Raw genomic sequence first — 12,890 nt, forward strand, 5'->3', positions numbered from 1 at the left:
TCCCTTCTTCCACACTCTTAAGACTTTCTCTTGATATATCCTTCTTCCCATCCTGCTTTACCTACTTTCTAACCTCGCCTCTCTTTAATTTCCTTAACATTCTAATATCCTTACTTTATATTCTTACACTAACCTTTATCTAGCCCAGAATTTGACTGAAATTTACTCTCTAGTTCTCCTGCCATAAAAAGTATATATGGCTTTTATAACCCATTACTTAATTCTGTTATATATTTTTCATGCATCATTATGTAATATGTACATTAGGAACTCTCTTCTACCTTGTATATAATGTATGGTCAGCTTTATTGCTTGTCTTTATATTTTGCTTATTTTTATTTTATTTTATTTCACATATTGCCCTACTTGGTTGTTGTATTCATATTTGTAACCATTGATCTGATGTTGTTGATCTTCTTTCCGGTCATCACTGATAGGTTTGGTTCAGAGCCTCTCGGAACCGTGTCAGCCTAATACCAAGCACGTGTACACCAAAAACTCTCAAGCTAAGCTGCTACCCACAACGCCCTTCTCCCTGTTATCTGAGATCTCATTTGCCGCATGGCCATATAGCAGCATTTCACCGAGCTCTCAAGCTAAGTGGTATTTTCTTGATATTTTCTGTATATTTGAATATATATCTCTCTTAGTTAGTCACTCTCTAAATCTATTTCCCTTCTACTTCACTCGTTTACACTTATTGTAACTTTCTTAACTAGCTCTACCCATTGGGCAATTCTTTTCACCATCATTGGTACGCCTTCTCCTTACCCTTGTGGTATTTCTTGATACCACAGTTGGTATCTTCCGTCCTTTTCTTCTCTCCTTGCCTTTCTAGGTGTTTTCCTTGTTTGATAGTCTAGTTAAATTGTGATTAGTGTGTTTGTGGAAATGTCTGATAAAAAAGGGACTTCGGGGTTTAAACATTGCACCTTTTGCAATGGTAAACTCCCAAACAGCGACTCTCACGATGACTGTGTTATTGTGTGGGGGTTCTCACCTCTCTGTTAGACCCTTTTGTCATATCTGCCAAAGTTTCAGTCAGCAGACGCTGAATGAAAGAATAAATTAATTTTGAAATATCTTCTTGCTTCTCCTTTCTCAGAGGCCCTTTCTGTGTCAGAGGTCTCAACCCCTCCAATAAAGGACAAGAAACCTTCCCATTCTGATCCCTCTTCACCTGCTGGTGATAGGAGTAAGACACATAAACATAAGACCCACAAAACTTCCTCGGAGCATAGACTTGCTACTTCGGCTTCGACTACTACTGTTCCTAGCTCTGCTCTGATTACTACTATGACTCAAGCCATGGACATCACCAGATTCTCGACATCAGCGCCAACTTTGGCACTGACCCTCCCAGCTACGGCACCCACCTTGCCTTCCACTACAGCTACGGCACCGACCTTGCCTTCAACTACAGCTACAGCACCGACTTTGTCTTTGACTACATTGAAAATGGTTCCGACCCCTGCCATTCCTTTGGAACCGATGACATCGACTCTGAGCTCTTCTTCGGCACCGAGCCCTTTTACTACTCCACTGATTCCTTTGCTACCGGTCTCCAAATTAGAGACAATGGTGCCACTAGCTCAGACACCACTGACCAGATACTCCCCCTCCTTGGATCCATTCCTGGGTCAAATATACAGCCCTTTTTTGGATCTATCCAACTCCCCTTCAGGAGCGTCCACGGGGCCCACCAGGAGTTTATCCGAACTTGATGTGGTGCGCCTGTTGGATCAGCTGTTGATGGCCAGAGACTCATCCCCCTCTGGAACATGGGTCTCTCTCTCTCTCTCTCCCAGGACTTCGATGTATACTCTTCCTTCAGACCCGTCTGTTCCGAAGCCCATTGCTCTGACGTCCTTTGTGGAACCCCATTCCTTGGTGCCGACAGCGACTGCCACTGAGGCTTTGAGGCCACCCCTTTGGTTTTCGGTTCCGATGGAACTGTCCCTTCCTCAGACTCATGGTTGGGGGGGTGGAGTCCTCTGTCCAGGGCACAGTTCCAAGTGTTTTATCGGTTGCGCCCTCGGATCCGGGGATAACACCTGCCCCGATCCTGCTTGAGGCTCCATCCCTGGGAGCGGGTTCGACGCAGCAGGGTGTGACCCCGGTTCCGAGGTTGTACTTCTCGGTTCCGGGCTCCCACTCCTTTTCAGGTGGGCCTGCTTTTCGGGTGATGGAGAGGGTGCTTGCTTCGGGAAGCATTCCGATGTTGGAACTTCACCCTGCTCCCACTGAGCTACAGCTACCACGAGCCACCTTCTCGGGACACTGGGAGAAGAAGCCTCAGGAAACCCCAGTTCAGGGTACCCATCCTTCCGAGTCTTCTTCAGATATTCTCACTGAAGAACCTTCTCGGAAGAAGGCATGCAAGAGGAAGCACATAGACTCTCCTGAAGAGTCTTTGACAGAAGACACAGACTACGATGATAGGGAGGGGTCCTCACGGTCACCCCCGGAAGATGTCTCCTTCGGAGACATCCTGGAAATATTAAAACAGAGGGGTGGCTCGAAGCCCTGCAACTCTTCCTCGGAGGAGTCCGTGTTCCTGCAGGCTTTTTGTTCCCAGCCTTCTACCTCTTGGGTGACCCCACCTACCGACGAGTTAATCCAGCTCGTCATGCAGCATGCCTGGCAGAACCCTGACTCTATTGAGGCCATTCCCCGGAGACCTGATAAGTCCCCCCCCCCCCGGAAGAGCATCCACACCAGTCCAGAGGTTTGCCAGTTGACGCTATGGTGGTGGCAGCGGCCACTAAAAAGGATCTAGCAGAAGAAAGTCCTGCTGTTCACCTGCCCAACAGGGATTCCCAGGCTGTGGACAGGTTGGGGAAGTGAGTCTTTCTTCAGCGACCTTTGCTGTCAGGACTCTGAACTACTTGGCACACTTCACGAGGCTCCAAAGAGATCTCATTACCGAACTTTCTGGATCCCTTGCGAGTCAAGTTTCTGATGAGGCATGGGACAAGGTTGCCTCTCAACTTGCCACCCTTGAATTTATTTCCAATTTGTCCATGAGGCTGTTCTCCCACGCAACCGAAGGGGCAGCTAGAGCTGTGGGTGCAGGCATAGTCATGAGGCATTATGCCTGGATACGCATCTGTGACCTTGCGGACGCCTTCAAGTCCTCCTTTTTGAATGCCCCTATTGAACCATCTTCCTTATTTGGTTCTAAAGTGAAGGACATGCTGGCCAGGTGCGAGCAAGACGTTAAGACTTTGTCTGCCATTGGCCTACGTTTTTCCAAACCTCAGCGTTCTTTTTCCAGGAACCAGAGGAGTGGGAAAATCTGACACAAGAAATCTCAGGGTCCTTTCTATAATGCACATGGTGAGGATTCCCCCAGAGGCAGAGGGGGTTCCAGTGGTGGAAGACTCCCCTTTAGAGGCAGAGGGGGTCCCCAAAACCAAGACTCTAGGGATTCCTTCTCTGGGCGGTCTTATCAACACTCCTGAAGCGTTTCCCGATTGCTTTCCTCTGGAAGCAGTTGGGGCTCATTTTTCTCCTCACCAAACTGCCCGGCGCTCTATTACAAACGATCAATGGGTACAGAGAATAATCTCCAGAGGCTACTACATCCCTCTAACCTCCCATCTAAAACCTACAAAAAAAACCCTTCCCGATGTTCCATCCAATCAAAGGGAAGAAGCGGCTTCAGAGATTAGAAAGCTGTGCCATAAAAGAGTCATCCAGCCAGTCCTTCCAGACCAATGCGGATCCAGGTTTTACTCCAGATTCTTTTTAGTGCCAAAAAAGACTGGAGACCCATTCTGGATCTCAGCCATTTAAACAAATCAGTTGTACAAACCAATTTCCACATGGTCATTATTCAATCCATTCTCCCATTTTTAAGGGAGGATGTTTGGATGTGCTCGATAGACCTCCGTGAAGCGTATTACCACATCAAAATGGACAAACGCTCCAGGAGTCTCCATCACTTCCGTCTATGAGCCAATCATCACCAGTTCCGAGCCCTGCCATTTGGTCTCTCGACGGCTTCCAGAGGGTTCATGAAATGTCTAGCAGTGGTGACAGCTCATCTGAGACTTCAAGGATTCCAGGTGTTTCCATATTTAGACAATTGGCTCCTCTCTGCCTCCACCAAGCGCCTTCTGACTATGGCCCTCCGATACACCCTCTCATTAGCGGAGTCCGTAGGCATTATCATGGGAGAAATCCAACTTAGAACCTACCCAACAGCTGGAATTTATAGGGGCAGCTTTCGATACCCGATCCTGCCTGTTATCTCTGCCGGCTTACAGGCTTCAGAGGTTAAGATTGCAAGTGCGTGTGATACTCTGTCAGAAGAAGGTGTCGGCAAGGGAAGTTCTCCAGGCTCTGGGGTCCATGGCTGCAGCCATTCCAATAGTTCCTCTGGCAAGGTTACACATGAGACTGTTTCAATGGCTCCTATTGTCCCAGTGGTTCGTAAATCTTCATCCCCCTAAACTCACAGGTGCTCATAACCAACTCTTGCAAGCAAGATCTCCTTTGGTGGATGAGGCCAGATGCAGAACTTTGGTGTCGCCTCTTTCAGACCCATCAACCCAACGCCACTGTGACCACAGATGCTTCCCTGATAGGGTGGGGGGGGGCCATTTTCAGGGAAAGACTGTCCAAGGCACGTGGTCGAGCATAGAGACCAACCTGCATATCAATGTTCTGGAGTTAAGAGCGGTGCTGTTAGCATTGCAGGCATTACATCCCCTTCTTCCCCATGGAACGATTGCAATTCATTCAGACAATATGTCAGTAGTCTGGTACATCAACAAACAAGGAGGAACCAAATCCTACCCCCTATGTTGAGAAGCCATGAGAATTTGGCAGTGGGCGATTGCTTCCGACCGCATTCTTATAGCAACGCACATCCCAGGGAGTTCCAAAGTGATTGTGGACAGGTTGAGCATATGCATTCTCCTTCCACACAAGTGGTCTCTCAATCCCGAAGTGACGGCAGAAATTTTCAGCCGATGGGGCCAGCCCTGCTGCGACCTCTTCGCCTCCCCTTAGAACAACAAATGCAGCATCTGCTTTGCCCTCTTTCCCCCAGAGGGGGAGTCCCCAAGAGATACTCTGACTCACGATTGGCCCACGGGTCTTCTCTACGCTTATCTCCCAATTCCCTTGATGCCTCTATTCGATCCTCATTGCCCCATTCTGGCCATGTCAAGTGTGGTTCTCCTTCCAGGGGTTGACTCAGCCCTGCTGCGACCTCTTCGCCTCCCCTTAGAACAACAAATGCAGCATCTGCTTTGCCCTCTTTCCCCCAGAGGGGGAGTCCCCAAGAGATACTCTGACTCACGATTGGCCCACGGGTCTTCTCTACGCTTATCTCCCAATTCCCTTGATGCCTCTATTCTTAAAGAAAGCCACTTGGTTGAGATGCAAGGTGATCCTCATTGCCCCATTCTGGCCATGTCAAGTGTGGTTCTCCTTCCTCCGGCTTCATCTGTTACAGCCTCCATGGATCCTGGACACTCGTCCAGACTTAATTTCTCACCCCCAGGGGTTGACTCACCTGAATCTGTCCACTCTCACCCCCAAGGGTTGACTCACCTGAATCTATCCACTCTAAAACTGACAGCTTGGTTTCTCCACTACCTCTAGTCGCCAGGCAGGAAGCCCTTTCCTCACCTGTTCACGATTTCATTCTGACCCTCCCATAAACCATCCACCAGAAAACTTTACAGATATAAATGGAAAAGGTTTTCTCTTTGGTCTAAAGAACGGATGTGAGATCCTTTCTCAGCCCCGGTTTCTATCATCCTTCAATACCTTTCTGAGTTCTTTGAAAACTGGGCATCAGCCTATGAGTCCATTTAGCAGCAATTTCCCGTTTTCATAATGGAGTACAAGGCATTCCAATTATGTCCATTCGCCTGTGCAAAACCTTTCTCAAAGGAGTGTTTCACAGTAGACCTCCCATTAGATGTCCCTTAGAAACGTGGAATCTCTCCCTAGTACTGCAGTCTCTCTCTCAACCCCTGTTGAGCCTGCCGCAAAATGTAATCTCAAATTTCTCTCATTCAAATCTCTCTTTGGTAGCTGTCACTTCAGCTAGACAGATTTCAGAATTACAGGCTTTATGCATCAAGAGACCGTACCTGATATTTCATAAAGACAGAGTATCTCTACGTACTAATCCATCCTTTCTCCCCAAAGTGGTTTCTGATTTTTCTGTGAACCAATCCATCAAACTCCCAGTGTTTTTCCCGAACTATTCCAATAAAGGAGAATACTGCCTACACTTCTTGGATGTGCATAGGCAAATACGTTTTTACCTAGACAGTACTAAATCTATCCGCAAGACAGACCAACTTTTCATTTCCTTCTCTGGTCCAAGGATGGGATATGCTGTGTAAAAAGTCACTTTATCAAAGTGGCTCAGTGATTGTATTTCCTTTTCATATTCATGTACAAACGAGCCTAGACCTCACAATATCAAAGCACATTCAACTAGAGTTATAGCAACCTCTGTAACTTTTCTCTCCAGAGCCTCTATAGACGACATTTGCACAGCAGCCATTTGGGCTAAACCACACACTTTCATCAAACATTACAAGTTGAATATGGTCTCCAGGGGAAGAGTGGCCTTCGGCTCAATGGTGCTCAGGAATGTTCTTCCATAAGGGCTACCTAGGTTTCTCAGGTAGCTTGGGATTTTGTCCCATCAGTGATGAATGGAAAGAAGATTAACAACATCAGATAAAGAAGTTATGTCTTACCATAGCGTTCCATCTCTTTTGATGATTTTCTTCCATTCATCACATCCCACCCTCTGTCCCTCACCAAAGGCTCCTGGTGGATCTCATAGGTCCTTGTGGTGTGTCAGGGTTTTGCGCAGAAATGGCCTCTGATTTATTTCTATATGTGTTATGCAAACTCAATCTGAGGTAACAGGGAGAAGGGCAGTGTGGGTAGCCACGTGGCTTGAGAGTTTTTGGTGTACACAAGCTTGGTATTAGGCAGACGCAGTTCCGAGAGGCTCAGAACTGAACCCATCAGTGATGAATGGAAGAAGATCAACAACATAGATGGAATGTTATGGTAAGACATAACTTCTTTTTCAAGTTTTTTAATTCGGTTCAGTGTGTACTGTGGAGCTTTTTTCCCTGGGCCTCTGCTGAAAATGGGCTCATACCCAGTTGGACTTTCCCAGTAAACAAATGTCAAATAAATAAATTATCAGTTCTCTGCTTTATCCTTTGAACTGTCCACAGCACCAAGAGTGTTCACAAAGTGTCTTTCTCTGATTATAGCTCATTACTGACTACAAGGTGTCCACATTTTCCATATTTAGATGACTTGCTTACCTTTGCAGAGTCTTCTTCAAGGTGTCAGGAACCTCCCTCTCTCTCTTGGTTGAGAGCTGTCTTGCACAAACTGGGATTCTAAGAGAACATTCAAAAGTCTTTCTTGACTCCCTCATACAGGATTGTGTTCCTGGGATGTCAAATAGACACCACTTTTTCAAACAGCTTTTCTTCCAAAGGAAAAAGTATATTTTTATCTTGATCTATTTCTTAGGTTTTCCACTAAGACTTTGGCCACTGTAAGGGAATGCCTCAAGAATTTGAGTCTCATGGCATCTATGATTTTCGTAATACTCCTGGCAAGACTCCACATGAGAAAGATACAGTGGTGTCTGAAATTTCTCTGGTCCCAACATCAACACTCTTTTTATGTTTTCAGATTCTAGTGCTGGGGTTGTCAGAAGAGAATTCTTTTGGTGGAGACAACAGATATCCTTAAATCTACATGTTCCCTTCTCCCTCCCTGCCCCAAAGCAGTCAGTCATCACAGATGCTTTGGACTTTGCTTGGTGAGTAGTTCAAGAGGGATAAAAGTGCAGGGGTTATGGGACACCAAGGACAGATGCAAACACGTAAATGTCGAGGAGATGCTTGTTCTGATCAAAGTACTCAACTCTCTGAGTCATCTTTGGTCACCAGGACCTCTTCAAGTGGTTATAGACAATACCACAGTCATGTAGTACATCAGCAAGAAAGGAGGAAGAAGGTTGTACCCCCTTTGCAGATAAGCCATGTTAGCTTGGGATATAGCTTTACAGCATAGTCTCACTCTCCAGGCATTCTGCATTGCATCAGACTAAAACTGTGTGGCAAACAAGGTGAGCAGGACCAGGGCAGACCCTCACAAATAGAAACTAGATCAGGGGTCTTCAAGATTTATCCATCTGTAGGAAGTTCCTCAAATAGACCCATTCACCTTCTCTTTGAACAATCAACTGGTAAAATTCTGTTCCAGAACTCCAGGCAAGAAGGCTTGGAAGGTGGTCTGGAAGAGAGATGCCTTTTCTTTAGTTTGGACAGTAATATTCCTGTATGCCTTTCCAAGTAATATCAATGGTACTTCTGAAGATTTAGAAGGAATCCCCAGGATCATTGTAGTGACTCCCTTCTGACCCAGGCAATTGTGGTTCTCCCTTCTTTTGGAGATGGCCATGGGAAATTACCACAAGCTTCCCCACAGACTGGATCTACTCACACAAGACCAGGCTTTTGATACACCCCAGCATCAATCATTTTAATTCATTGCCTGGATGTTAGTGTCTTAATTCCTTTTAGGCATCTGTTTTCTGAGGACGTGCCGCAAGTACTAATGGAGGCAAGAAAGCCTGCTACTAGAAAAATCATACATTAGCAAATTGTTTACTAACTGGTGCCAACATGGAGGCAAGAAAGCCTGCTACTAGAAAAAATCCTGCATTAGCAAATGGTTTACTAGTTGGTGCCAACAACATAATCAGTACCCATTCATGGTTAGTTGCTCTCTAGTTTTACAAGATTTGTGTGAGTTACTCTCCTGTGGTCTTTCTTATTCCTCTGACAATGTTCATTTATTGGCTATTTCAGTATGTTTGCCCATAGATCCTCCTTTTTCATGTAGTCTCATGTCAAAATGTTCCTGAAAGGGGTTTAGCATAAGAGACCTCCTAGAAAACTAGTAGCCCCTCCTTGGAATCTTAATTTTGTTTAGAGAAGCTGACACTTGCTCCATTTATTTTATTTATTTATTTATTGGCATTTGATTACCAGGATAATCCACTGGTCTGTAGGAGCTCATTTTCAGTGGAGGCTCAGGGGGAAAAGCTCCAAGTACATGTAACAGTCTTGAGCAATTAAAATAAATTGTACAGCAAGTTAAGTTCCAGAGGTTCAGTATACACATGATTGTGTATACATATATACAAAACTTAAACAAATGAATAACAAACAACTTGGAAAATTAACATGATACATTTCGTGACTGGATATTAACAATTGCTTGGTAGTAGAAGTAGATATAACAGGGAAATTCTCTTCAAACGATAAATGAAGATAAAATTCAGTGTATAATAGAGTTGAGGAATAAGATAGACAGGAATATGTTACAGTTAGACACAGCTGATTAGTAAGTAAAGTGTGAAAGAGGAGCTATGGAGGTAGAAGTGGTCAGGACTTAAACTTTGAACCATCTAATCTGTCTGACTTGAGGGTCTTAACTTAGAAAACAGTTTTGCTGATTGCTCTGATCTCTGCAAGAAAGGTACATAAGCTGTTATGGTCAGTCAACCATATCTAATATTCCACAGGGGCAGTGTTTCTTTGAGAACTAGTCCTTCTTTTATGCCTAAAGTCATATCTGAGTTTCCTTTGCGCCAGACTATCCATCTCTTCATTTTCTTTCCTTAACCTAAAAATGAGGGAGAAAGGATACTTTATACTTTGGCTGTCCACAGACAACTCGGGTACTATCTTGACAGAGTCAAATCTTTCAGATGTTCAGATCAGTTGTTCATTTCTTGTGAGGGAAAGAAGGGACAACCTGTGTCAGAACAGACTGTTTCTAAATGGTTGTGTAAAGCTATTACCTTTTGTTATACTCGCCATAACAAATCAATTCCAGGCAAAGACAAGCCCCACTCTCAGGGCCTTGGCTTCCTCTATGGCTCTTTGGAAAGGGCTGTATTCTAGAAGCTCCTACATAGTCCTCTTTACATACTTTTACAAAGCAGTATAAGCTTGATTCGTTCTCCAGGTCTAGTTCAAGCTTTGTTAGGACCATTTTCCAGAGGCTCTTGGACCTTTCTTCCACCTCCCAAATGTATTTAGCTAAGGTGAGTTTCCATGCAGGTAAGGCTACTGCAGCAGTAATCAATATGAAGTACATAGTAGTACATAGTACTTAAGCTAAACTTAACACAACAGTAAATGTTCATATGATCACTGCTGCATTTGTTGCTCATTCCTTCAAACCCCCTTGTTTTTTTGGTGTATTTTTATGCCAGGGTGTGGTTATTTTTTGCACTTCCTGGTATTGCCCTTTTAGGGCTCAGCCTACGTTTTTCTGCTGGCAGGAAAGCTGTGAAAGACTTTGTTCCCAAAGTTGTATTTTAGTCAGCTTAGCTTGAGCTGCCTGGCACTTTGGGCATGTGGAAGATGCCCTGAAGCTTTGGCTAGCCGTAGCAGGATATAACCTATATAGCTAAGGCTACGTCAGTAGTGATCATTCACACATGGTAAGTTCAACTTACACAGCTGTACTTTCTGGTTTCCACTTGCTTTGTATTATTATTGTTATTATTATTGTATTATTATTATTATTATTATTATTATTATTATTATTATTATTATTGTTGTTGTTGTTTAAAATGGAATATATGAGGTAACACTTGTAAACATATGCTATAGGTACATACGTTGCAAGAAGAATGCCATGTTTTACGGAAAGATGTACAGTTAAACCGTGAGAGACTTCAGCAGGAACAAGAACGGGCAAACCATTTGGATCTGGCATATAAAGAACTAAAAAATCAAGCAGGTATAAAGCCAACAAACTTTTGTTTGAATACAGAGTTGAAAAAAGAATCATACTTTGTGTGCAAACAGATGTGCGCACACAGCTATTTTAGCAGTAAAATCTCACTCTGTCATGAAGCATTGATTTGACTGCAGTTTGTAGGAATCCTGTTAATGATATGTTTTTCTCTCTGTCCTTCACTCCTTAGTATATTTTTCAACACTTTCTTTTTGGGATTGCTTGCAATGGTATCAATTTTGTGTTGGCACAAAGGGTCTATATTAAATCAGCGAACACTGATTTATCGACCCTTTAAAAGCGAAAGCTTGAAATCCCGAAGACACGGAACAGCAATTTTTTTCCCAAGGAAAAAATCTCTGTTCCACAAAAAAAAAAAAAAAAAAAAAAACCCTTCAAAATACTAAATAAAATGGGGAGCTTCACCCCCATGCCCCCCACACCCCTCCTACCTTAACTATACCAACTCCGAGATCACACCACAGTAGTGGAAATGGCAAAGTCCCAAAAACGGCCCATCGATTTTTTTTCCCTGGGAAAAAATCGCTGTTCCATGTCTTCGGGATTTCAAGCTTTTGCTTTTAAAGGGTCGATAAATCACTGTTCGCTATTTTAAGTGTTCGCTGATTTAATATAGACCCTGCACAAAGACACACACAACAGTACTTCATTTATTTCTTGTTAAAACACATTCTGCTTTATCATGAATCTCTGATATGCCATGTATTTAAAATATACTCAATACTTCATGTTTAAGTTTAAATCCTTTCCACGTTTTCTTTCTTTTCTCAGTATTAAATGTGCTCTTTAGGGCTTGGCCTTATTTCAGGCTGCAATATTTAACAGATTGTTTTGAATTACATCAATAACAAAAATAAAGCCTAGTGATCTAACGTTGAAGGCATTTTACAGTGTTCACTATAGGGATATCTTTCATTTATATTCCTTGCTTTTCAGCATTCCTCATTTACTCCTCTTTCCAACACACACCTCTCAGCCTCTTGACTCAGGAATTGGGTATGGAGTCATAAATATTCATGGTCAAAGGCAGAGAATTGTGGACACTGTCTTATATTATTATTATTGGCACCATTATTATAGAAATATGATATTAGTAACCACCTTTGTATTAACATGCATCTCTTGATAGTAAAGAAGTCTGCAGGTGTAATGTCTTGTATAAGGTAGTGACTGTAGCCATAATTTTTTTGCCTGAAAGTTTAACATTTTTAAAAGGTACACACATTTATGAGGCAAAATTAGCAGCATCCTTGAAAATAGGAAACACTTAAGAGACAGGCCATCACTTCTCGACATTATAGTCCTGGTTGAGTGTATGCTTCCAGTCCCTGCACTGTACATATATTTATTTTATAATTTTTATTTTATTTAACATTTGTTAACCGGGAAAGTCCGACTTGGAACAAAGCCAATTTTCATTGGAGGCCCAGGGAGAAATGCTCCAGATGCATGTCTTTCTAATGTGGGAGGAAACCGGAGCACTCGGAGGAAACCCACACGAACGCAGGGAGGACATGCAGACTCCACACAGAAGGCATCCCAGCTGGGAATTGAACTGGAGAACCTCTTGCTGTGAGGTGACAACGCTACCACTGCGCCGTCTATATATTGTATATATTGTATGTCATTGCCTATCTTCATAGTGCTGAATTGATTACATTGCTCTCTCTCTCTCAGAGATGCCCCAAGAATGGAAAATACTTTTTCCCATACGCAGTGAAGATTAGTCATATCCTGCCTCTGAAATGTAGGTTTCTTCAGAAAAAAATTATTTTAGACTGGTCACAGCTGCATTGGGTTTCTATAACCAGAATTTCTCAGGCAGTTGAAGAGATATGTACCTTCACTTTGCACTTCAGCTTCAAAGAAATGATCTCTGTAAGACCTAGCCCAAGAACAAGACATGGCTGCCTTCTTGGCTTATTCATTGCTAATATCTTCTATAAGGCTGTATAAATATATCCTGCTTTCCCAGTTTCTTCAGTGACCTGTCTCCCCATTCAGGCCATCCTTTCCTTCAAAACCCAATGCTCCCCCCT

The 12,890-nt window shown here is 43.5% G+C and overlaps 1 protein-coding gene across 1 annotated transcript in view; it reads left to right on the forward strand.

Annotated features, from left to right (window-relative positions):
• CCDC150 (coiled-coil domain containing 150) overlaps positions 1-12,890 on the forward strand; it is a 2,807,665-nt gene that overhangs the window by 346,607 nt on the left and 2,448,168 nt on the right. The window contains exon 6 of the mRNA XM_044070503.1: positions 10,704-10,833. Within this exon, the coding sequence (XP_043926438.1) occupies positions 10,704-10,833 (130 nt within the window). The remainder of the gene's footprint in view (positions 1-10,703; positions 10,834-12,890) is intronic.

This window comes from Protopterus annectens, chromosome 4.part1, assembly GCF_019279795.1.
Source record: "Protopterus annectens isolate FY-2018-M chromosome 4.part1, PAN1.0, whole genome shotgun sequence".
NCBI classification, from domain to species: Eukaryota; Metazoa; Chordata; order Ceratodontiformes; family Protopteridae; genus Protopterus; species Protopterus annectens.